General features: G+C 35.3%; 1 protein-coding gene across 4 annotated transcripts in view; it reads right to left on the bottom strand.

The window, feature by feature from the left end:
* HIBCH (3-hydroxyisobutyryl-CoA hydrolase) overlaps positions 1–22,707 on the bottom strand; it is a 182,094-nt gene that overhangs the window by 119,638 nt on the left and 39,749 nt on the right. For all 4 annotated transcript variants that reach the window (XM_057503775.1, XM_057503774.1, XM_057503778.1 and 1 more), the window contains 4 exons: positions 17,028–17,168; positions 14,931–15,015; positions 10,087–10,167; positions 7,145–7,197 (listed from right to left, as the gene is read on the bottom strand). In XM_057503775.1, the coding sequence (XP_057359758.1) occupies positions 7,145–7,197; positions 10,087–10,167; positions 14,931–15,015; positions 17,028–17,168 (360 nt within the window). The remainder of the gene's footprint in view (positions 1–7,144; positions 7,198–10,086; positions 10,168–14,930; positions 15,016–17,027; positions 17,169–22,707) is intronic.

Below are 22,707 nucleotides of genomic sequence, written 5' to 3'. Positions count from 1 at the left end.
TTGTAAAGTGTGCCTTAAAACTTTGAATTTTCCATTATATTGATAACCTTAAGACACTTTAAGAAACACAAAAACAATACTATATTGCAGCCATATTTTGCATTGACTTGGGGGAGCTAACTTTGTTTCTACTGTAAAATGCATTTGGGGACAGAAGGAAGGAAGGGAGGGAGAGAAAAGGGAATTTAAAAAGTTCTTTAAATCAAATTCAGTTGGGAGAGATACTGGGATAGGTACAGAATAAAACTTTAAGACTTTTTCTCTATTCTATATCTAAAATTAATATTATTTTTAAAGATTAAAAAAATAATATTATTTTAAAGAAAATCTGCCTTCTTATTATATATTAACTTGAGAACATATGACTTCAGATGTTTAAAATAAAGGGTAAAGGAAATCTAAATGTCTTCCTCAGAAACTAAATGAACTATTCTTTCAAATATCTATTCATAAAAAAATTGTTTATCTTTCAGAAACACTGGAATGACAAAATCTCACATAATTTTGATCAACTAAGTAGAAGACCACTCAGAAACATTTTTATTTTACTATATACCAAGATATTGAGTAAATGTTCAAATGTTTTAAATCTGAAACCAGCAGAATACAGCCATCCCCTCTGCATAGGGCTGTGTGCTACTATTTGTAATGGGGGATAACAAGAGACAGCAAAACTGATTTCCTTGCTGGAAAAAAAACAGTCTGTATTCAAAAGGTGGGGGGGAAATTAGCAAGTTCTATGGCGCCATCTGTTGGATTGTTCAAGTTCTCTTTAATTTCTTACATTGTAAGAAACAATTTATTGATCAGAGTTAAGATAAAGAGAGAAACAATTTGTACAACTTTTCTTAAACCATATTTCCCCCATCTTATTCTCATACTTCCATATTAGGATTGAAAATGTATCTATATTAAACAATTATGTATAATACTAAAATTCTACCAAAAATTCTGAAAATAAAGGCCTTTTGAATAATAAACTACATGTTCCCAACACCTTATGGTAGTGGTTCTTCAAGTGAGGCACCCCCACTATCACCAGCATCACCGTCATGTGGGAACTTGTTAGAAATGCAGATTCTTAGGCCACACTTCAAACTGACTAAACTGGAAACCGGGTGGGAGTCTGTGTATTAACAAGCTCTCCGAGTGACTGTGATACAAGCTAACAACCTATAAGAACCACCAGAGGGGAATTTTGAGAAAGGCCCACAGGTAACACTGAAGCACACATAGTTAAGAACTGCTAGTAGATCATCAGTTCATGACGTCCACTTCACCAGGAAGCATTAAAAATGCCGAAGTCCCATTCCAATAACTGATGCAATGGCTTAAGGAGCCAAGGAAAGCCTGGGCACTGGGGTTTTTTTAAGGACTCCCAAGTGATTCTAAAATGCAGCCAAGTTGAAAGCTGATCATCTAGAGGACTGTATTTCAAAAGCTGGAGTTCACTAACAGTCTTAGATTAAGCAAAGTTTGTAAATGAGACACAAAAACTCAGCCTTCAAAACCAAGATACACATAAATCCCCCTAACAAATAAAAAGGAACTCGTTTACTTCCCATCTGTAAATTTTACCCTTTGAAGGCTGCACAAGATGTTTAGAATTGTTTCAACAAACAACTTTAACTGGAATGTTGTTTCCTTTAACTATTCACATGTTAGGTTTCAATGTTTGTTTTTAATTAAATAAAAGAAAATCATCTTTGTTTAATTAAAGTATCATTGATAGATAATCTTTTATGAAGGTTTCAGATGGACAACGTTGTGGTTTCAGCATTCACCCATATTAACAAGTCCTCCCCATCCCACTGCAGTCGCTATCAGCATAGTAAGATGCTACAGAGTCATTACTTGTCTTCTCCATGCAGTACTGCCTTCCCTGTGACCTACCTATATCATGTGTCCTTAATCCCCTTCTCCCTCCCTCCCTGACCCCTTCCCTTTGGTTTCCACTAGTCCCTTCTTAGAGTCTGTGAGTCTGCTGCTGTCTTGTTCCTTTGGTTCTGCTTAGTTGTTATACTCCACAAATGAGGGAAATCATTTGGTACTTGTCTTTCTCCACCTGGCTTATTTCAGTGAGTATAATACCCTCTAGCTCCATCCATGCTGTTAGCAGGATTTGTTTTCTTCTTATGGCTGAATAATATTCCATTCTCTATAGGTACCACATCTTCTTTATCCATTCGTCTATTGAAGGGACACTTAGGTTGCTTCCATATCTTGGCTAGTGTAAATAGTGCTGCAATAAACATAGAGGTGCATATGTCTTTTTAAATCAGAGATCTTGTTTTCTTTGGGTAAATTCCTAGGAGTGGAATTACTGGGTCAAATGGTATTTCTATTTTTAGTTTTTTGAGGAATCTCCAAACGGCTTTCCACAGCAGTGGCACCAATTTGCATCCCGCCAATAGTGTAGGAGGGTTCCTATTTCTCCACATCATCGCCAGCATTTTTATTTCTTGTCATTTGGATGTTGGCCATCCTAACTAGTGTGAGTGATATCTCATTGTGGTTTTAATTTGAAATTCCCTGATGACTACCAATATGGAGCACCTCTTCATGTGCCTGTTGGCCATCTGAATTTCTTCTTTGGAGAAGTGTCTGTTCAGATCTTCTGACCATTTTTGAACTGGGTTATCTCTATTTTGGGTTTTAAGGCATGTGAGTTCTTTATATATTTTGGATGTCAACCCCTTGTCAGATATGTCATTTATAAACATATTCTCCCATACAATAGGATGCCTTTTTTTCTGCTGATGGTGTCCTTTGCTGTACAGAAGCTTTTTAGTTTTATGTAGTCCCATTTGTTCCTTTTTGCCTTTGCCCAAGGAGATGCATTCAGGAAAAAGTTGCTTATGTTTATATTCAAGAGATTTTTGCCTATGTTTTCTTCTAAGAGTTTTATGGTTTCATGACTTACATTCAGGTCTTTGATCCATTTCATCTTTACTTTTGTGCATGGAGTTAGACAATAATCCAGTTTCATTCTCTTAACATGTAGCTGTCCAGTTTTGCCAACACGATTTGTTTAAGAGGCTGTCTTTTCCCCATTGTCTATCCATGGCTCCTTTACCGTATATTGATTAGCCATATATATGTGGGTTCATATCTGGGCTCTCTATTCTGTTCCTTTGATCTACGGGTCTGTTCTTTTGCCAGTATCAAATTATTTTGATTACTGTTGCTTTGTAGTAGAGCTTCAAGTCAGAGAACATAATCCCCCCAGCTTTGTTCATCCTTCTCAGGATTGCTTTGGCTATTCAGGGTCTTTTGTGGTTCCATATGAATTTTAGAACTATCTGTTCTAGTTCATTGAAGAATGCTGTTGGTATTTTGATAGGGATTGCATTGAATCTGTAGATTACTTTAGGCAGGATGGCCATTTTGACAATATTAATTCTTTCTGTCCATGAGCCCTGGATGTATATTTCCATTTATTGGTCTTCTTTAATTTCTCTCATGAGTGTCTTGTAGTTTTCAGGTATAGGTCTTTCACCTCCTCGGTTAGGTTTATTCCTAGGTATTTTATACTTTTTGATGCAATTGTAAATGGAGTTGTTTTCCTGATTTATCTTTCTGCTAGTTCATTGTTCGTATATAGGAATACAACAGATTTCTGTGTATTAATTTTGTATCCTGCAACTTTGCTGAATTCAGTCATTAGTTCTAGTAGTTTTGGGGTAGATTCTTTAGGGATTTTTATGTACAGATCACGTTATCTTTAAACAGTGACAGTTTTAGTGCTTCCTTACCAATCTGGATGCATTTTACTTCTTTGTGTTGTCTGATTGGCATGGCTCAGACATCCAGTACTATGCTGAATAAAAGTGGGGAGAGTAGGTGTCCTTGTCTTGTTTCTGATCTTAGAGGAAAAGCTTTCAGCTTTTCGCTGTTATGTATGATGTTGGCTGTGGGTTTGTCGTATATGGCTTTTATTATGTTGATGTGTGTACCCTCTAAACCTGTTTTGTTGAGTTTTTACCACGAATGGATGTTGAATTTTGTCAAATGCTTTTCCAGAATCTATGGAAATGATTGTGTGATTTTTGTCCTTCTTTTTGTTCAGGTGGTGTCTGATGTTGATGGATTTTTGAATATTGTACCATCCTTGCATCCCTGCAATAAATTCCACTTGGTCATGATGATCTTTTTAATGTATATTTTAATTTGGTTTGCTAATATTTTCTTGAGCATTTTTGCATCTATGTTCATCAGGGATATTAGTAAGTTTCTTTTTTTGTGGTGTCTTTGCCTGGCTTTGGTATTAGAGTGATGCTGGCCTCATAGAATGAGTTTGGAAGTGGTTCCCCCCTCTTCTACTTTTTGGAAAACTTTAAGGAGGATGGTATTGGGTGTTCACTAAATATTTGATAAAATTCAGTGGTGAAGCCATCTGGACCAGGTATTTTGTTCTTAGGTAGTTTTGGATTACCAATTCAATTTCATTGTTGGTAATTGGTCTGCTCAGATTCTGTTTCTTCCTGGGTCAGCCTTGGAAGGTTGTCTTTTTCTAGAAAGTTGTCCATTTCTTCTAGGTTATTCAGTTTGTTAGCATATAATTTTTCATAGTATTCTCTAAAAATTCTTATATTTCATTGGTGTCCATAGTGATTTTTCCTTTCTCATTTCTGATTCTGTTTATGTGTGCAGACTCTATTTTTTTCTTGTTAAGTCTGGCTCGGGGTTTATCTAATTTATTTTCTTGAAGAACCAGCTTCTGGCTTCACTGATTCTTTCTATTGTTTTATTCTTCTCAATTTTATTTATTTATGTTCCATCTTTATTATGTCCCTCCTTCTACTGAATCTGGGCCTCATTTGTTCTTTTTTATCTAGTTTCATTAATTGTGAGTTTAGACTCACCATTTCGGATTATTCTTCTCTCTTGAGGTAAGTCTGTATTGCTACATACTTTCCTCAGAACTGCCTTCACACATCCCACCAATTTTGGGGTATTGAGTTGTTGTTTTCATTTGTCTCCAAATATTGCTTGTTCTCTGTTTTAATTTGATCATTGATCCATTGATTATTTAGGAGCATGCTGTTAACCCTCCATGTTTGTGGGGTTGTTTTCTTTGCATAATTTATTTCTAGTTTCATACCTTTGTGGTCTGAGAAGCTGGTTGGCACAATTTCAATAAGAAGAAAGTCAGCTTTAACTATATCTGACCATCATTTCTGTTCTGTTAGATTTACTTCACATGAATATTTATTATTCCTTTGTTCAGTTCCCAGTGTCTATCTTTCACACTCATTATCTCAAAATGTTCATTCTCACCATTTTTATCCTTGTCTTTGAAACTCTGCCCTGCAGTGTAAGTCACAGACAATTCTTATTTTCCAGTGAAAGCTTCCAAGCCCCTGTCAGCTCCTCCCACAGAAACTTGGTTAATCCAGGTGAAACTAGGCCAGCCCTCTAGAGCATGCACAGAACAGATTTGTTTGTCCAGTCATTGACCTTTTTGAGAAAAGGTGTCCCAAATCAGTATGCAACTAATTATCTAATACATAAAACATGGCCATCACAGTGATCGGAGGATTTGGAAATCACTGTGGGACGGAGAATCCTGAGTAGAAACTGCCCAATCCTCAACTAATCTCACTTCACCACGCTCCTTTAAAAAGCCTCTCTTGCTGATGAGTGGAGAGATGAATTTGAGTGAGGCTCTTATCTCCTTGCTCGGCTGTGTTACAATAAACCTCCTTCCTTTTGCAAAAGGCAGTGTTTGGCTTTCGGTGCACATCAAGCAGCAGACCCATGTTTGGCTATACCTTGTTTTGACAAGAGCTTCTCAAGTTAGTCCTACACAGATACAAATCCATTATTTGGTAAAATTAAATTCCACTCCTTCTAATCTATCACCTTCAAAGAGGGATGTCAGTTCTGCTACTGCATTTTAGGTTCCAGTCATCCTTCCTTACATTATCTCTTCCTCTGTCCAACCTGTTGCCCTTTCATCTGAGCTTGTCTCCTTATGGGCTGTCTTTCCTATTTTATTGGAGACACACTTTTTTACATGTCCTTAAGTATGACCACTGTTTTTTTATTTTCATTTTTCCAAGTTCCTTGCATATTCATAGGACAGCTCTTCCTTCAGTGCTTCAAATTATTTTCCTAGCCATTGTTCTGCAGCAGTTTTCCAAGGAGCTCATATTTTTCCTATGTTAAGACTTCCTTCACAAAGAAAGCACAATCAACTCACGTTTAGTACTTGTCAACAAGCAGAGAGGTAGAGAATACTACCCTTGACCCTACTTTCTAACCAAAGCTGCTAGTGGAATATCATCCCCAAATGATTTGTAAGATCTAAGCAATTCCCAGCACCCAAGAGGCTTCACCTCTGGTTCTACTAGGAAATGAGGGGGACTCCTTGTATTCCCAATTCTGAATCTCTGAAACACTGAACAGTAGAATCTTGGAAATCTCACCCTTTGGCCTCCTACTACCTACCCAATCTGACCTTTTCTTGCTATGAAGACCCATTCTGACCTCTCACTTCTTTAAAGGCTTGTGTTTGTTATAGTCAGTGCCATACAACTTAGCACTTTTTCTCTAATTATTTCATGTTTTGTCCAACTCCATATTTGGAGTTTTAGACTCCAAATTTAAGTGACATTTAAGACTTCCTTGTAACAGCATTGACACCAAATAAATAACTGTCAAACTGAGAGGAATTCAGAGAATTTCATAAAGTATTCAAGCATTTTCACTATGGTGAGATTTTGTACAACAGACACAATTTAGGCAGCCATATTCCCATTATTCAGAGTCTAAAAAAAAACTCTCAACATTCCAGTTTCTTTTCTGAAGCTGTTGGAAGCAGTTTACATATAAGTAGAGAAAGGGCTCTATGTAAGGAAAAAAAAGTTTCAATCAGTTCTGTTGGTTAAAAAGTTTGCTAATTTAAGAAGCTAAAATAGCATATAACATAATTAAGAACATATTCCTTTGTGTGGAATAGTCTGAAAGTCCTATAAGCAAATATTATATCCCAAACCTGCAAGGCTGCAAAATCCAAACATGATTTTGTTCTAATGAGTTCTATTGTATTACACTCATCACCTCACTTCCATTTAATAATTATTAACTTATTTTTAATATAACTCACATGTCAAAAATAAGAGTAAAACAATCTACTTACCCCACCCATCGTAATTCCATGAATAAGTGCAACATATGGTTTCTGGCAAGAATCTAAAAGAAACAGAGCTGTAATTAGTTACAATCTTTAATATACATTCACTTTTCCAAAAATTATATATAACATGAACTCTGAGTATTTTCCCTAGGAAATTTTTGCAAGAAATATCAAAGTAGACTGAACATATGGCTTATACAATATGCTCTTTTAAAAATATTAATTCATACACTATCCTGATCATCTGTTATCATTGAATAACTTATCACTTCAATTTGAAACAAATGAAAGCCTTATATAACTCAGTTATTGAGAAATATAATTAAGATTTGCCTTGTAAGTCATTGATATTTATGTTCACAGATGTATTTTAAAGAATATAATTTGTTTACTATACATCTAAGTAAGTACCTGGATACAGATAGAAGTGCAACATATAGGAAAAAGCATGGACTGGGAGTTTGAAGCCAGTCTCAGCTTCATCATTAACTGGCAATTTAACTATAGTCTATATAGAGTGGTTTTGTGTGTGTGTGTGTGTGTGTGTGTGTGTGTGTGTGTGTGTGATAGCAATTCAATATATATATATATACACACTGTCATATTCATCTCAACATATATACTGACATTAAGTATATATAGATTTATACATATATATATTCAAGTGATATGTATACATGCATATTACACATGTGCATCACATATTCGATATACAGATAAGTTTCCTCATCTATTAATTTACAAGATTTAATATATGGCCTGAGAAGTCCCTTCCAGCTCAAAAATTATGTAAACTTTCCCTCTGTTTCTTTCCCTTTTTTGTTTTTCCTCTGAGAGGGGGAGGTACCCAAAACTAACAGAAACATAAATCACTGAGCCTGTTACAGCTTGCTGCCAATATTCCTTCCTTAACAAATACCAATATAAAAGTGCAGTTTTGATCCATCTAGCAATCCTGTAAATACTCCCAATTTGCCAAATGAGCCACCAAAGTACAATTCTAATCTCATATTCACAAAGACTTCCATAGCCCTCAATTTTGAGCTGCAATTCTCTAGAAACTATGGAAAAAACTTCTCTATTGTTTGGGATGGAGAAACATACACATGCACAAGACACACTTCAGCTATAGATACATATAATTGTTGTTTTTAAAGTCTACATGAATAAACAAAGACATGCCAAATTAATAGATGGGAAGACTCAGTATTAAAGATGTCAGTTCACCCCAAACTATAAGTCATTGTCATTATAATAAAAAATCTTCTGTGGAATCAGACAAAATAATTCTAAAATTCATATGGGAGATCAAAAGTCCAACAGTAGCCAACACAATTATAAAAGAAAACAAGGCAACTTTCCTAACAGATAGAGACAAATGTTGAAGCTATAAAAACTTTGACATTACAGCTTCATCATAAGTACAAATAGCCCAAAAATAGATTTTGCAAAAAATAAGAACTTAATATATGACAGAGGTATTAAAATCATTGAGAAAGGCATGAACTTTTCAAAAAAGGCATTGCAAAATCTGGCTTTATAGCTAGAAAGCAAAAGATGATGTCACATGCAAAAAAACTTCAAGTACATTAAAGACTTAAGAGTATAAAGAAACTAAGTATTCAAACTATTGAAAGAAAATAAGAGAACACTTTAATAACCTCAGTGTTATTCTTAATTAATGCAAAAAAGCAGGAATCATAAAGGAAAAGAATGTTATGCTATATTTCAATGAATAAAAAGTTACATATACTACAAGATAACTTTCAGTAGTAGGCTGAAAGAAGTTACTGGTAATATGTGTAATCTACAAAAGCAAAGAATCCAGAATACATAAGGACCTACAAAATCAGTGAGAAAAAGACAAATAATCCAACAGAAAAGACAAAGGATGAAACTGAAAAGAAAATCTAAGTGATTAATATATGAAATATCTTCCACCTCACATGTTCAATGAAATACAAATTAAAGCCATAAAATATATTAAACTTTCCAAGTTTAATAATTAGAAAAATGATAGAAAGTGATGTAGAAAACAGTCTTATACTTTAAAGAATATGAAAACAAACTGAAGGTGTATAAACTTTATGACCCATCCATTCTGCTACTACTATTCTAGAGAAACTTCTGCACATGGGCACTGAGAGGAGATACATGAGTGCAACTATGTGTTTCAGTAAAAATATTAAAGTCTAACATATCCATTAATATAGACAAGTAATGTGGAGTACATTTATAATATTAAATACTACAGAATAGTTACATTCCATGTTACTAAAAAGTAGTTATAAGATGGTATATACAGAAATAGTATTTATGTAAATTCTCAAAACACAATGTAACACTTTCTGTTCAGAAATATATAGTAAAATAAAGAGTATGACCCAGTAGGATACACTAAACATTAATGACAATGGTTGCTTCTGGGGACAGAAAGTAACAGCACTGAGGAAAGCAACAAAGTGGACTGAACTATAATTTGAAAACTTGTAGTATTATATTTTATGTAAGGTCTAAAACATCCAATAAAATTATTGATGTTGTTCATTCTGGACTGGTAGGTACGTAAGCATTTATTATATTACATACAAACTGGTGGTTGTCATAGGGGAGGGTGGTAGTGGGACGGGTGAAATAGGTGAAAGAGGTACAAACATCCAATTATAAAATGAATAAGTCATGGGGATGAAAGTACAGCATAGGGAATATAGTCAATAATATTATAATATCTTTCTATGTTGATAGTAACTTGACTTATCATGGTAAACATGTATATAATTGTCAAATCACTATGCTGTACACCTGAAACCAATATAATATTGCCTATCAACTATATTTTGGCTTAAAAATATAAAAATAAGAATACTGATTATGTTTTTAACAATTCATACTGTGCAGTTTATTTTTTTATTCCATTTTCAAAGATCTCAGCAGAGCACACATACCAATGGCATTGTTCAGCATATATTCTTCTCTGAAGAAATCTTGAGCTATCTTCTTGTTTGCCTTTCCAGCTTCTGAGACGGCTATCAAAAAAAAAAAAAAAAAAAGGATTACAACTCAAAAGAGAAGTGGTGTGTTAAAGTTATGAGTTGTTCATGCCAGACATCTTATATTTAAACCCAGATCTATAGTCCAATGCCAAAACTTCAGAGCAAAATTACTTTTTTCTCTTTTAACTGTACTGCATACAACAAACTGCACAAATCTTAGTGTAAAGCTTGATGAAGTTTGACATGTATATATACACTTATGTAACCATCACCCTGATCAAGATTTCAAACATTCTAATTTTTTTCCCCTTATTTCACCCACCCCTCAATCCCTTCTCCTCTATGGCAATCACCAGTTTGTTCTGTTTAGAAGCCTATTTGTTTTGTTGTTTGTTCATTTGTTTTGTGTGTTAGGTTCCACATATAAGTGAGGTTATATGGTATTTGTCTTTCTCTGTCTGACTTATCTCACTTGGCATAATACACTCTAGGTCCATCCATGTTGTCTCAAATGGTAAGATTTCATCCTCCTTTAGGCTGAGTAGTATTCTGTTGTACATAAGTACATCTTCTTTATCCATTCATCTATTGACAGACACTTCGGTTGCCTCCATATCTTGGCTTTTGTAATTAAAATTATAATACACATAAGAGTATGTCTTTTGTCAAGTTGGTGACTTCGTTTTCTTCAGGTAAATTCTCAGAAGTGGAATTGCTGGGTTATATGGTATTTCTATTTTTAGGTTTTTTGAGAAACCTGCTTTCCATAATGGCTGCACCAACTTACACCCCTACCAACAATGTAGGAGGGTTCCCTTTTCTCCATATCGTAGCTAACATTTATTATTTACTGTATTGTTGATATTAGCCACTCTGACTGATGTGAGGGGATATCTTGCTGTGTCTGTTGACTTCCATTTCCCTGATGATTAGTGATGTTGAGCATCTTTTCACGTGTTTCTTGACCATCTGTATGTCTTCCTCAGAAAAATGTCTATGTAGGTCCTCTACCCGTTTTTTAATCAGATTGTTTGTGATTTTGGCTTTGAGTTGTATGAGTTCTTTATATATTTTGTATATTAACCCCTGTCAGATGATATACCATTTGCAAATACATTCTCACATTCAGCAGGTTGGCTTTTTGTTTTGTTGGTGGTTTCTTTTGCTGTGCAGAAGCTTTTTTTTTTTTAGCTAGTCCCACCTTTATTTTTGTTGTTTCCCCTGCCTGGGGAGATATATCCAGAAAAAAATTACTAATGCTAATATTCAAAAGTTTACTGCACAGAAGTTTGTTTTCTTCTACAATTTTTCTGGTTTTGTGTCTTACATTTAGGTCTTTAATCCATTTCTAGTTTGTATATAGTATAAGACAATGATCCAGTTTCATTCTTTTGCATGTCACTGTCTAGTTTTTCCAACACAATTTATTGAAAAGAGTATCTTTTCCCCACTGCTTATTCTTGCCTCTTTTGTCATATTAATTGCCCATATAAGTGTGGGTTTATTTCTGGGCTCTTTATTCTGTTCAATTGATCTATGTGGCTATTTTTGTACCAATACCATGCTGTTTAGATTACTGAAGCTTTATAGGATAGTTTGAAATCAGGGAGCATACCTTTAGGTTTGTTCTACTTTCTTGATTGCTTTGGCTATTCAGGGTCTTAAGTGGTTCCATACAAATTTAGGATTAGTTGCTCTAGTTCAGTGAAAAATATCATTGGTATTTTAATGGGAATTGTACTGAATCTGTAGATTACTTTGGGCAGTATGACCATTTTAATATTAATTCTTCCTATTCATGAGCATGGGATCGCTTTCCATTTATTCATGTCTTCTTAAATTTCTTTCATCACTGTCTTATGGTTTTCAGAGTACAGGTCTTTTACTTCTTTGGTTATATTTATTCTTGTGTATTTTATTCTTTCTGGTGCAATTGTAAATGGGATCATTTTCCTAATTTCACTCTTATAGTTATTTGTATATAGAAATGTAACAGATTTCTGCACATTGACTTTGTATCCTGCAAGTTTACTGCATTAATTTACTAACTCTAATAGTTTTTTAGTGGAGTCTTTAGGGTTCCCTATATATTGTATAGTGTCATCTGCAGATAGTAACAATTTTACTTCTTTCCTACTAATTTGGATGTTCAAGGCAAAAATTCTTAAGAACATTTTACAACATGTTATACTTGAACTAAAAGATACATATTGCTACAAAATACATTTTCTTTTGACTATTTTCAGTGGCACCTGAATAAACATTTGCTGGATATATGTTTTCTTTGGTAATATATCAACACAAAGTATGTTATATATACATGCAAACAGAAATATATGCACATATATGTATGCCTGCACACACATACAGTTCTACAGTATATTCCATCTAGTTAAATATTTCTGCCACATTCATTTCACCATGAAACACTCACTGAGCATCTATTAGGTACCACACACAGTTTAGGTGCTGCAGATAAACAAAACAGCAATACAAGATGTCTGCCCTTGAGTTCACACTAATAAGATAGACTACAAAAATACACTCATCATGCTATGCCCACTCTGTGGTTGGAATGCTGAGGGAATGGGAGGAGAGTGTAATTAAAAGAAGGCTTCCCAAAAGAAAGAAGTCCTGAGCCCTGTTTAAAAAACAGGTAAGGATTTCCTAGAAAATGATAGAGGGAAAAGTTCTGAGTAGAGAAAGAGTACCTACAAAGGCACAAAGGCAAGAAAGAATAAAATCAAGAAATAAGTAGTTTTAAAATACTAAAAGAAAATGGTTAACGGTGAGGCTAGAGAGGTAAATAAGGTAATAATATCCTTATTTATTAATAACATCAATGGAAATATAACTCCTCACAAGATGTCACTACAGCACACTTCTGTTTAGCTTAATAAACTGGTACTCAGTAAATATCTAAGAAATGCTATCAAATAGTTTCATTTGTTACAATTTCCTATTATCCAGAGTTCACATCTACTGTACTCCTAACTCCAGTCAATGTCAAGACTACTATCAAGCCTTTCACTTCTATATACAAGCTCATATGCCTGCCCTGTCTTTAGCTCCTATGAGAATTATCTACTAATATACAAATTAAATGTATAACATATACATGTTTTCTTCTTCTATGGGAAAGTTAAATAAAACTTGCTGACTGTAGGTTTTCAGACTAACTCTAGAACTCTGACATACCTTCCTTCAGAATGTTTCAAATGCTGACTTCTTTTCTTGGTTTTTAACAGAAAGATTTGATATCTAATTTTGTCATTCTAAGGCTCTCAATGTTATATTTAAAAAAAACCCTCATCTGTTGTCTTGTTTCCAGCCCTTATCACTGGTTAGCAATTCTAAAAGGAAAGAAATGTAAATTGTATTGCCTATGGAATAAGCTCTTTTACCCCAAAGATTTTAGATTTCTTTTTAATTTTATTCTAATCAATTAGTTCCATTAAGATAAAATTAAAGGAAGTTCATATCATTTAAAAAAATTTTTCTGAGTACCTGGCCACTTATCATGTTGGAATATAATCTTTAAAAGAAAATAAATTTCCTGGATTGAAATCCATTGCTTTACATATGTAAACTAGAATAATTCTAAAATTTGTAATTATTTCCAAACATCAATATAAAGTTAGGCCTATATGCAAAAATAGCTTATAGAAGCTAAAATGAATACATAAGGCTCTGCCCATCTTTAAACTGGCAAGATCATAGGCCCAACTCCAGAGGACAAGTTAATTCCAGGCTGAAAAACAACATTTAAAAAATATTCATGCTGTGGGCAAAATAGTAAATTCAAAGCCAATTCAGTCAAAAAATTAGTCTAAGCAATAGAAAACTAAAACTGTAATTTTAAGACTCAGTTACTTTACATTTAATGGGTGTATGAAATAATATCCTGAATCAAGCTTGTTTTTTTCCTATTCCAAATATAATGGTTTACATAAAGTTATAAACTTGGTAAACATATCAACCCAAACATAACTGACTTAATAGAAACAAACAAACAAATACACAAAATAAAAATACAAGGAAAAAAACCCTGGACTCTACCAACCCTAAGAAGCAAAACACAAAATGTTAAAACAGTTTTCAATATATATAAAACACTGGCAACTAGTGGTGATAATATATGTATATGACTTGGATCCTGAGAATAAATATTTCTTCTAAGTTAAATGTGTACAAATTGGCCTACAAATTTAGAAAGATAAGGAGAATTAATTTTTTTATTTATCTCAATCTCAGCATGTTTACATAAACACATGTAAAAATATATTGGCTATATAATAGTAAGATAAATGTTATAATTGAGTACATTTCTGCTCTAGGATCATGAACAGTAGGAAAGTACAGGCAAAGTCTCAGAAATATGTGAGAGCATATCATATATGGAGAATGGCAAGTCACAATATGGCCAGATTATCAGCCTATGTAAGAAACTGAACTGCTAAGTATCAGCTATTCTGAAATAAAAAGTGGACTCACATACCATAACTGAGCATTTATTTAAAATGACTCAGGGAGAGGGAGAGATAAGATATCTGAAGGGCATATGTATAGTTAAAAAAAAAATTCACTATTCTCATTTTTCTAGTACTAAACACAACACATTAATTTTAAAATGTTTCCTTTTTCTAGATTAACCACATAGGAATGTATTAACTTGTTAACAAAAAAAAAAAATTCAAAAGTATAGTAAATTATGAAGTACTATAAAAATTTACTGATACTTTATTAATTCTACTGGGAAATAAAAGGATTTTGATGAGAAGGAAAAATGTTTTTACCTTTGATATCACCCCCAGCACAAAAAGCCTTTCCACCAGCTCCCTTTATAATAATCAGGAAAGTTTCAGGATCTTGTTCCCACTTCTATGCAAATGTAAAAGAAGTTGGTATAAGCACATAATACATACAAACTCATTCAGATATATCCATATGTACATACATATATACATACATACACATGTGTGTATAGATATGAATATATATAAAACATAAGCTTTATAAAGCATGTCTAGAAGAATGGATCCCAACTTCATTTTCTCTCCTGACACAGATTAGAGGCTATTTCAAAAAAGTTGCTAGGTGAGTACTTTTGTGATCCAAATTTCATAATTACATCTGAAATCTTTCCATGACAACACTGAGACCAAGGTGAAAAAATATAGGCTTAAAAGTATTATGTGACACAGGGAAGGCAGTACAGCATGGAGAAGGCAAGTAGTGACTCTATAGCCTCTTACTAAACTGATGGACAGTGACTATAATGGCGGGGGGGCTTGATAATATGGGTGATTGCTGTAACCACCATGTTGCTCATGTGAAACTTTTATCATAAGACTGCATATCAATGATACCATAATAAAAAAAATTATGTGACATAAGCTTATAAATCTACTGAATAAACCAACCCAAAGATTGCTAATAAACAGAGAAATAATCTTTCTACTATAGTGATATAGGGCTCTGTCCTACTGACAAATTTATAAACAACAGATTGAAACCACTTGTAAGATCCAATCTAGAGTAATCTGGGATTGGTAAAGACAGCTAATAAATAAGCAGGATTTTAAAAGGCTAGAACACACCAAATAAAAATATTAGTTAACAAGAGACAGAAAAATTAACAATGGCTCTATAAATTATACTTGAGAATAAAACTACAAATGCAGGTGTCCAAAAGGTTAGTACAATCCTAGACTACATTAATAGAAATATGGTATTCTAATGTGGAAGTTTATACTTTCTTCAACTCTGGTCCAACCCTCATCTGGAACACCTGGCTTATTTCTCTGTATCACACTTAATGACACATGGTAAGGTACCTTAGATAGACACAGCAGAATGGAAAAGGGACTCCTCAAATTAAGAATTAAGGAACCAATTATGCTCAGTGAAATAAGCCAAGCGGAGAAAGACAAATACCAAATGATTTCACTCATCTGTGGAGTATAAGAACAAAAGAAAAACTGAAGGAAAAAAACAGCAGCAGAATCACAGAACCCAAGAATGGACTAACAGTTACCAAAGGGAAAGAGACTGGGGAGAATGGGTGGGTAGGGAGGGATAAGGGGGGGCGGGGAAAGAAAGGGGATATTATGATTAGCATGTATAATGTGGGGGGTGGGGGAAAGGGGAGGGCTTTGCAACACAGAGAGGACAAGTAGTGATTCTACAACATCTTACTATGCTGATGGACAGTGACTGTAATAGGGTTTGTGGGGGGGACTTGGTATAGGGGAGAGCCTAGTAAACATAATGTTCTTCATGTAATTGTAGATTAATGATAACAAAATAAAATTTTTTAAAAATTGAAAAAAAAAAGAATTAAGGAACCAATCATATTAGGTACATTATTTCCCTTCATCTTCACAACAATTCTATGAAATACCAACATCCCCATTTCACAGCAGAGGTAAATGCAGCACACAGAGATTAACATTCCCATTCTACAAGTTAATGAACAGAAATCCAATTTTCAAAGATAAGTAGTCTGACTTTAAGTCTTGCTTTTCCACTGCACCACAGAGTTCACTTAGAATAGAAAAGCTCATGGCCTCTAAGAAATGGTTAGCCAAGAAGTTCAAGAACAGTTGTCTACAAACCAAAAAGCTGCCATGTGGAAGCAGGTTAAATTCATATACTCATGCTCCAAAAAGTCAGAGAACATAAGAAACTTAGAACTACATAAAAGTTGAAGGGGCTGCCTTCAAGAGGCAATTAACTCCCTGCCACTACTAGGGTTGTTCCAAGATAGCACAGAGCGAAAGCATTAAGACCTCAAGAAACTGGTGGGCTTTACTGCTGATCCCAAAGAGTCTAGTGTTCTATTGACTTACTTTTATAGGGATCCATATAATTGCTTTGAGAAAATTACCAACCTTTAGCTGTGGATAAATCTGCCGAATCATATTAAGAGTCAGTGCATTTAGGAACTTTGGTCTGTTTAGTATTATCACTCCTGCACAGCCTTTTCTTTCCAACAGTACCTCTCCTGCGACATCCATGTGCTTGGACATTCTCTGTGTAAACAAAGAATAATTTTAGGACAAAATTCACTAAGTTTTTGTCATAAGCCAACATTAAAATATATACATCAAATACACATCTTTCACCCAATGTTACTGGTAACTAATCAAATAGGTAACGAAGTACATCTGACAAAAGTTTCAAAGCTATTCAGACTCTGTAGACAGATAAATACAAAGTAAACTACATATACTTCTTAAATCTTTTTTTTATTTCTTTATGAACTGGGTCAACTGACTCAAAATAGAACCAGTCCTAAAATTACTTGGACTATGAAATACTCTGAAATCTTTTAATTTATGACTGTATACCAAGCAATATGTTAATACTTGGAAAGCAAAGAGGAACAGTGAGGGAAAATAATTCTGACTTAATAGTAATTACCAACAACTTGAAAAAAAAGGTGGTATTTGACCTTGGTCTTGATGTATGCCAAGAAAAAGGGAGAGAAGAATCCTTGAGAATAGTACATGCTAACACATAAATAATGAATATTTGGCTGTATTCAGACGTTAAACATGAGTAGAAGAAAGGCTGAAGAAATGAGTGATGGGAAATTAGGCAGAAAAAGTAGTTTGAGGCTAGATTATAAACAGATTTACAAATCAGAGAGTTGTGAAGAACTTGCCTATAAGGAAAATGGAAGTTCTAGGGCCAGGATCCTCAATTGATCCTAATCTAATCTACACACTGGGTATGTGTGAAGGTGTAATACTTAGCCTACTGCATACTTTTATACCCCCTGGTGATAAGCCCTTAATGCCCGTGTTGAGATAAGAAGAGTTCCCCCTGTGCAGCAGAGCCCAGACAGAGAGCAGGAGGGAGGAGAGCAGAGGCTGGTGGTGAGGGCAGAGCCAGAAGTGGAGACAGAGCCTGGGGCAGGGCTGACAGCACTAGGTCTGCCTGCCTCTGTGAGAATAAAGCTCCGGAGGAGCTCCTCTTTACCCTCAATGTTCAGTTGTTGTTATTTGGTCTCACCAATTCCAGAGTAAACTTGCCCGGGGATAAATCCCTCAGTCGAGACATTGCCTATATGCTTTCTTAAGCCTCACACACCATAACCTAGTCATCAGATCTCACTGCTCATGTAATGCACCGTACTCACTAGTAGAACCCTGTAAGGAACATGTTTTAAACTACATAATAATTTTCCAGGACTCTGCTCTACACAACTATCAAGGCTAAAGCACCACCATACTTAATATGTTCTGTAAGAATGGAAATAAGTTAGCATAAGAGTAGCCATCTTAAGGGCCTAGAAGCCGTTTTCTCAGGTTGTGACTTAAAAAGAAAAACTGGAACTGGGTAAGGCCTTGGAAAACAAGTTAATCATGAACACCGGGATGGGGGCAGCTGTGGCCTTCGGTCAGCTAACCTTGGTCAGCTAATCTTACATACCAAGCTTATCGTGCAGAACCTCCCTAACAATTGAGGAGTGGTCTTATCTTGCTCTCGCTTAACCCCAGGATGTATGTCTTGCAAAGATAACGTGCAGCTGTGGAAAATTACTAAGAGTTAAGTGTTTTGAAAATGCTGTATAAACCCTTGGTTTTGAGTGCTCGGGGTCCTTGTTGAAACCCGCTGTGTCGGGCAGACACTTGGACCCCAGATAGCTGGAATAACAATAAACCTCTTGCTTGTTGCATCGATCTGCCGTGGCCTTCGTCTCCTCACTGGGGGGGAAGCGCAGACCAGAATAAGGCCGTTGGGTCTTACAGTTCCTTTATCTAAGGACAATGCCTTAAACCTCACATGGGAACAGCATGCAATATAAAATCGTCAGCTTAATTTGGAAATATTTAACTGGAGAATGCCAATTAAAGTTAAACAGCACACTTGTTAACTAAAATCTAATAAAACTCAAAAGTCCCTAATTTGATAGAATTAAGCAACATCTTTGAGAATTAAGCAACAACTTAAACACACTGTTTAAGTTCTCCATTGTAAATTCATGTTGCATATTTAATGTTGGGTTTAATTTTTATTAAATTCATTATCAGATAAAAATAGAAATAATTTACATTCACCTAAAAGGGGTATAGGAAAGTCTATTAAACAGAAAAGGCTGCATCTCTTAATTCAAATTAAAAATTAAAACTATAACTAAGATGAATTTTTTAACCAAATTGACAAATATCAAAAAGTCTGATACCCTATGATGTCTAGAATGTCAGGAAACAGACATACGGTGGAACACAGACGACTACAGAGCTTAGGAAAAACAATCTGACAACACATTTTTTAAAACATACACACTGACACAGTAATTCTTGTTCCAGTAATTTACCAGGCAGATGAATTTATATATGGGCAAAATGAAATAAAAACAAGGAGAGTTAGTGTAGTGTCATCTGTAATGGCAAGAGACTGGAAATGATCTAAATGTTATCAGTGGTAGACTGGTTAAATAAATTATAGTTACTCATACAAAAATGCATGCTCTGGGACCTTAAAAAAGAATGAGGCAGCTACCTCTCCATGCACTGCCATGGAACAATCTCAAGTGCAGTGTTGTGCCCAAAGTTGTGAATCCCAGAAGACCACCAAGGAGCCAACACCGATGCAAAAGCAAAGAGCCTTTATTCGAGCTAGCTCGAGCTCAATCTCTCATCTGCACCAACACAGTGGCAAGATGGCAGAGAAAGAGAACGAGTTTCAAAAGTACAAAGGCTTTATTGGGGATCTAGGGGCAGTTGGTGGGGTGAGAGGTGTGGCCTTGGCCGATTGGCTGTGTCTAGGGGTAGTTGGTGGGGTGAGAGGTCGTGGCTCTGGTCGATTGGCAGGGTCTAAGGGTGGTTGGTGGGCTTCTTGCTGACTGGTGAGGAGAGAGCCAAAGCTCCGATTGGCTGAGGTAGGATCCTTGAAATAGCAGCACTTATGCTAAGGGGGTGTCTAAAAATAAAATTAACTTCTGGGGGAAAAAACTAAGTCCCCTTCATTACCCCCTCTCTCTGGATCATAAGAGGGGACCCAGTCATGGATCTAATGAGGCCCTACAGCCGTAAGGAGACAAAGGCTGATATTGTTGTCTTAGTACCATAAGCTGAACTGTATTAACTCTATTTTTAATAAAAGTTATCCATTTATTGAGGATACATGGTTTAAAGGTAAGCAGGAGTAATGAGATTACTAGGGGCCTGTATTGAGCACAGAGGACTATCAGTCGGACGGCCCCCATGCGGTCTCTGACAAACTGGACCAGCCTGTTGGTAATACAGGGCTCGAGGGTGATAAAAGGAGTAGGATGGCAAGGAGTCCTTGGATATTAAAGATTAATTCCCTGCCTTGATTTCTCTCTGGGATACTGGCACCTTGGTCCGTGAGCACATCAAAAGACTGCCTGCCCAGCCTCCAAGGTGGGCTGAGGTATTGTCTACTTGCTAAAGAATCCTGCCTCTTGAACTTCCTGGGTGTTAAAATGCAATCTTATCTTTAAGATGGAATTCTTCCTGCCTTTTACCATGACGTCTACAGCTGGGTCTGCATGCTTAGTTGCTCGGTTTGCAAAATTACTTCGCCAGATCTGAAGGAGGAAAGACAGCACATAGGCTTGGACCTTTAGTATGCTAAAGTAATCTTATATGCGATTACAAATGATTAGCATAATAAAACATGTGCTACTCTTCTTTATCTGGGGAACTTTAACTGATTTCACTGAAGAATGATTCTAGAGCTTAATGTTTAACATAATTTTAGTAGGGGGGGGTTTCTTAGCATGTAGTTACACTGCTCTGATTGCAAATATCTTGCTTTGCTTTTTTTTCCCAGAGGCTCTCACCTTATTCTGTCTAAGCCTATGGTCCCTGTCTCATTAGGCCCTCTACAGACAGAGACCTTAGCTGCTGCTAGGGAAAGGGGGCGACGACCGCTCTGGCTGCTTCATGCAGAGAGGGGGTGCAGTACGGGCTGCAGTTAGGTCTCCATCACTGGTCAGTTGAGAGGGCCTCAGAAGGTTGGTGCTTCTATTCTGGGTTTTATTTCTATTACTATTTGCAGTTTTATGGCTTCTAGGCAAGATAGAACAAATCATGTTATTAAGTTAAGTAGCAACATCTGGAGTTGGATTTTCTATTCTGGAAGGACAAACTTGACAAGATTAAGAATGCATGGCTGAATATGAGAACTAGAAATATGAAGAGAATCATAGCCAGGTATCATGGAGAAAATAGAATTCTGGATCAAGTTTACATCTCAATGACTAGTATTAGGATTTAGTATAGATAAGACTGCATTATTGAAACAATACTTTTCTCTAAAATCACCCTCATTTTTATTAGAAGTAACCAGGCTAAGAAAATAATTAATACTTGGCATAATTATTTGCATAAGTGCAGCAAGAAGAGCAATTGATTACATAGGCTCTTTTAATGTGCTTTGCTGGAACTTTTTATAAGGAATTTCAGATTGAACTTTTAAAGGCTTCTTGAGGCCAGAAAGCAAAGCCAGACTTGCCATCAGGTTGTGCCTGCTGTACCTGTAGTTTGGGTGAATTCTTCTCTTCTCGAGGTCCCCAAGACATCCTGAGGTTCCGGCACCTGCCAGGAAGTAAACTTCCTTACTCACCTGGTAAGGCTGCTAGGAACCCTGTAAGCAAGGTACCAGGCCAGTTCTTCCAAGGGGCTTTGTTGACTTTATGAAGCCAACCTTAGTTCCTTAAAGCTGTTCATATCTGAGTTTATGCACATGTCTCTCAGGTATGACATTCCAGTCAAAGCCTTGGTAGTAAAACCAGTGTTTTTAATTGGTTTTCTTACAAGGAAAGCAAATTCTTATTGAACTTGTGCAAATAAATATACTGCCATGAAATATAAAAATAGTCACTGAAAGTTTTTAAATTCTGGAGGGATCAGGTAGAGAGAAAGATAAATGTTTCAATTCTGCTTATAAAGATAGTCATTTACTAAATTGTTGTCAGCTTAAGAGAACAAGCTTAAAACACTTTATCAGAAACACTTGAAACAAAAAGACACAAAATCATTTTCTTTAGTTTATGTAATCTTATGTAACTAATTCCTGTTCTGCTGAAATCTAGTTCTTTACTAGTTTAGGAATAATAAAACAGTGACTATAAATGACAAAAGACTTACAAATGACAGTGGTTAAAGACCTGATGAGAACTTACTATAAGAGTTGATATGAGAAAATTTAGATATTTCTGTAACACAAAACATTCAGTAAAAAAGTTTAGCATCATTCCCTTTGACAGTGCTTTCCTGGTAAATATATATATCAGATAAATAAGCCAAATTAGCCAAATACTTTCTCCAATGAGAAAAAATTCCTCTGACATGTTCCAGGGACCCTCTGGAAAATATCAGAGTTAACTAGAGGTAAAAGCACCTTTTTGCATTTGATTTTTTTTTTTTTTTGGTACTTGCTTAAATAGGATTATAGGTTGCTATGAAGCAATACTTATTTATTTAACCAGAATGACAACAAAATATTTTAAAGGCAAATAAAGGTTACACAGTTGTTAACAAATTTTAGCTTTTAGTCTTTTTATATTAAGATCTCATTTTTTTTAATACTCCA

This window comes from Manis pentadactyla, chromosome 6, assembly GCF_030020395.1.
Source record: "Manis pentadactyla isolate mManPen7 chromosome 6, mManPen7.hap1, whole genome shotgun sequence".
In the NCBI taxonomy this organism is placed as follows: Eukaryota; Metazoa; Chordata; class Mammalia; order Pholidota; family Manidae; genus Manis; species Manis pentadactyla.
This window is presented reverse-complemented; position numbering and strand designations above follow the sequence as displayed.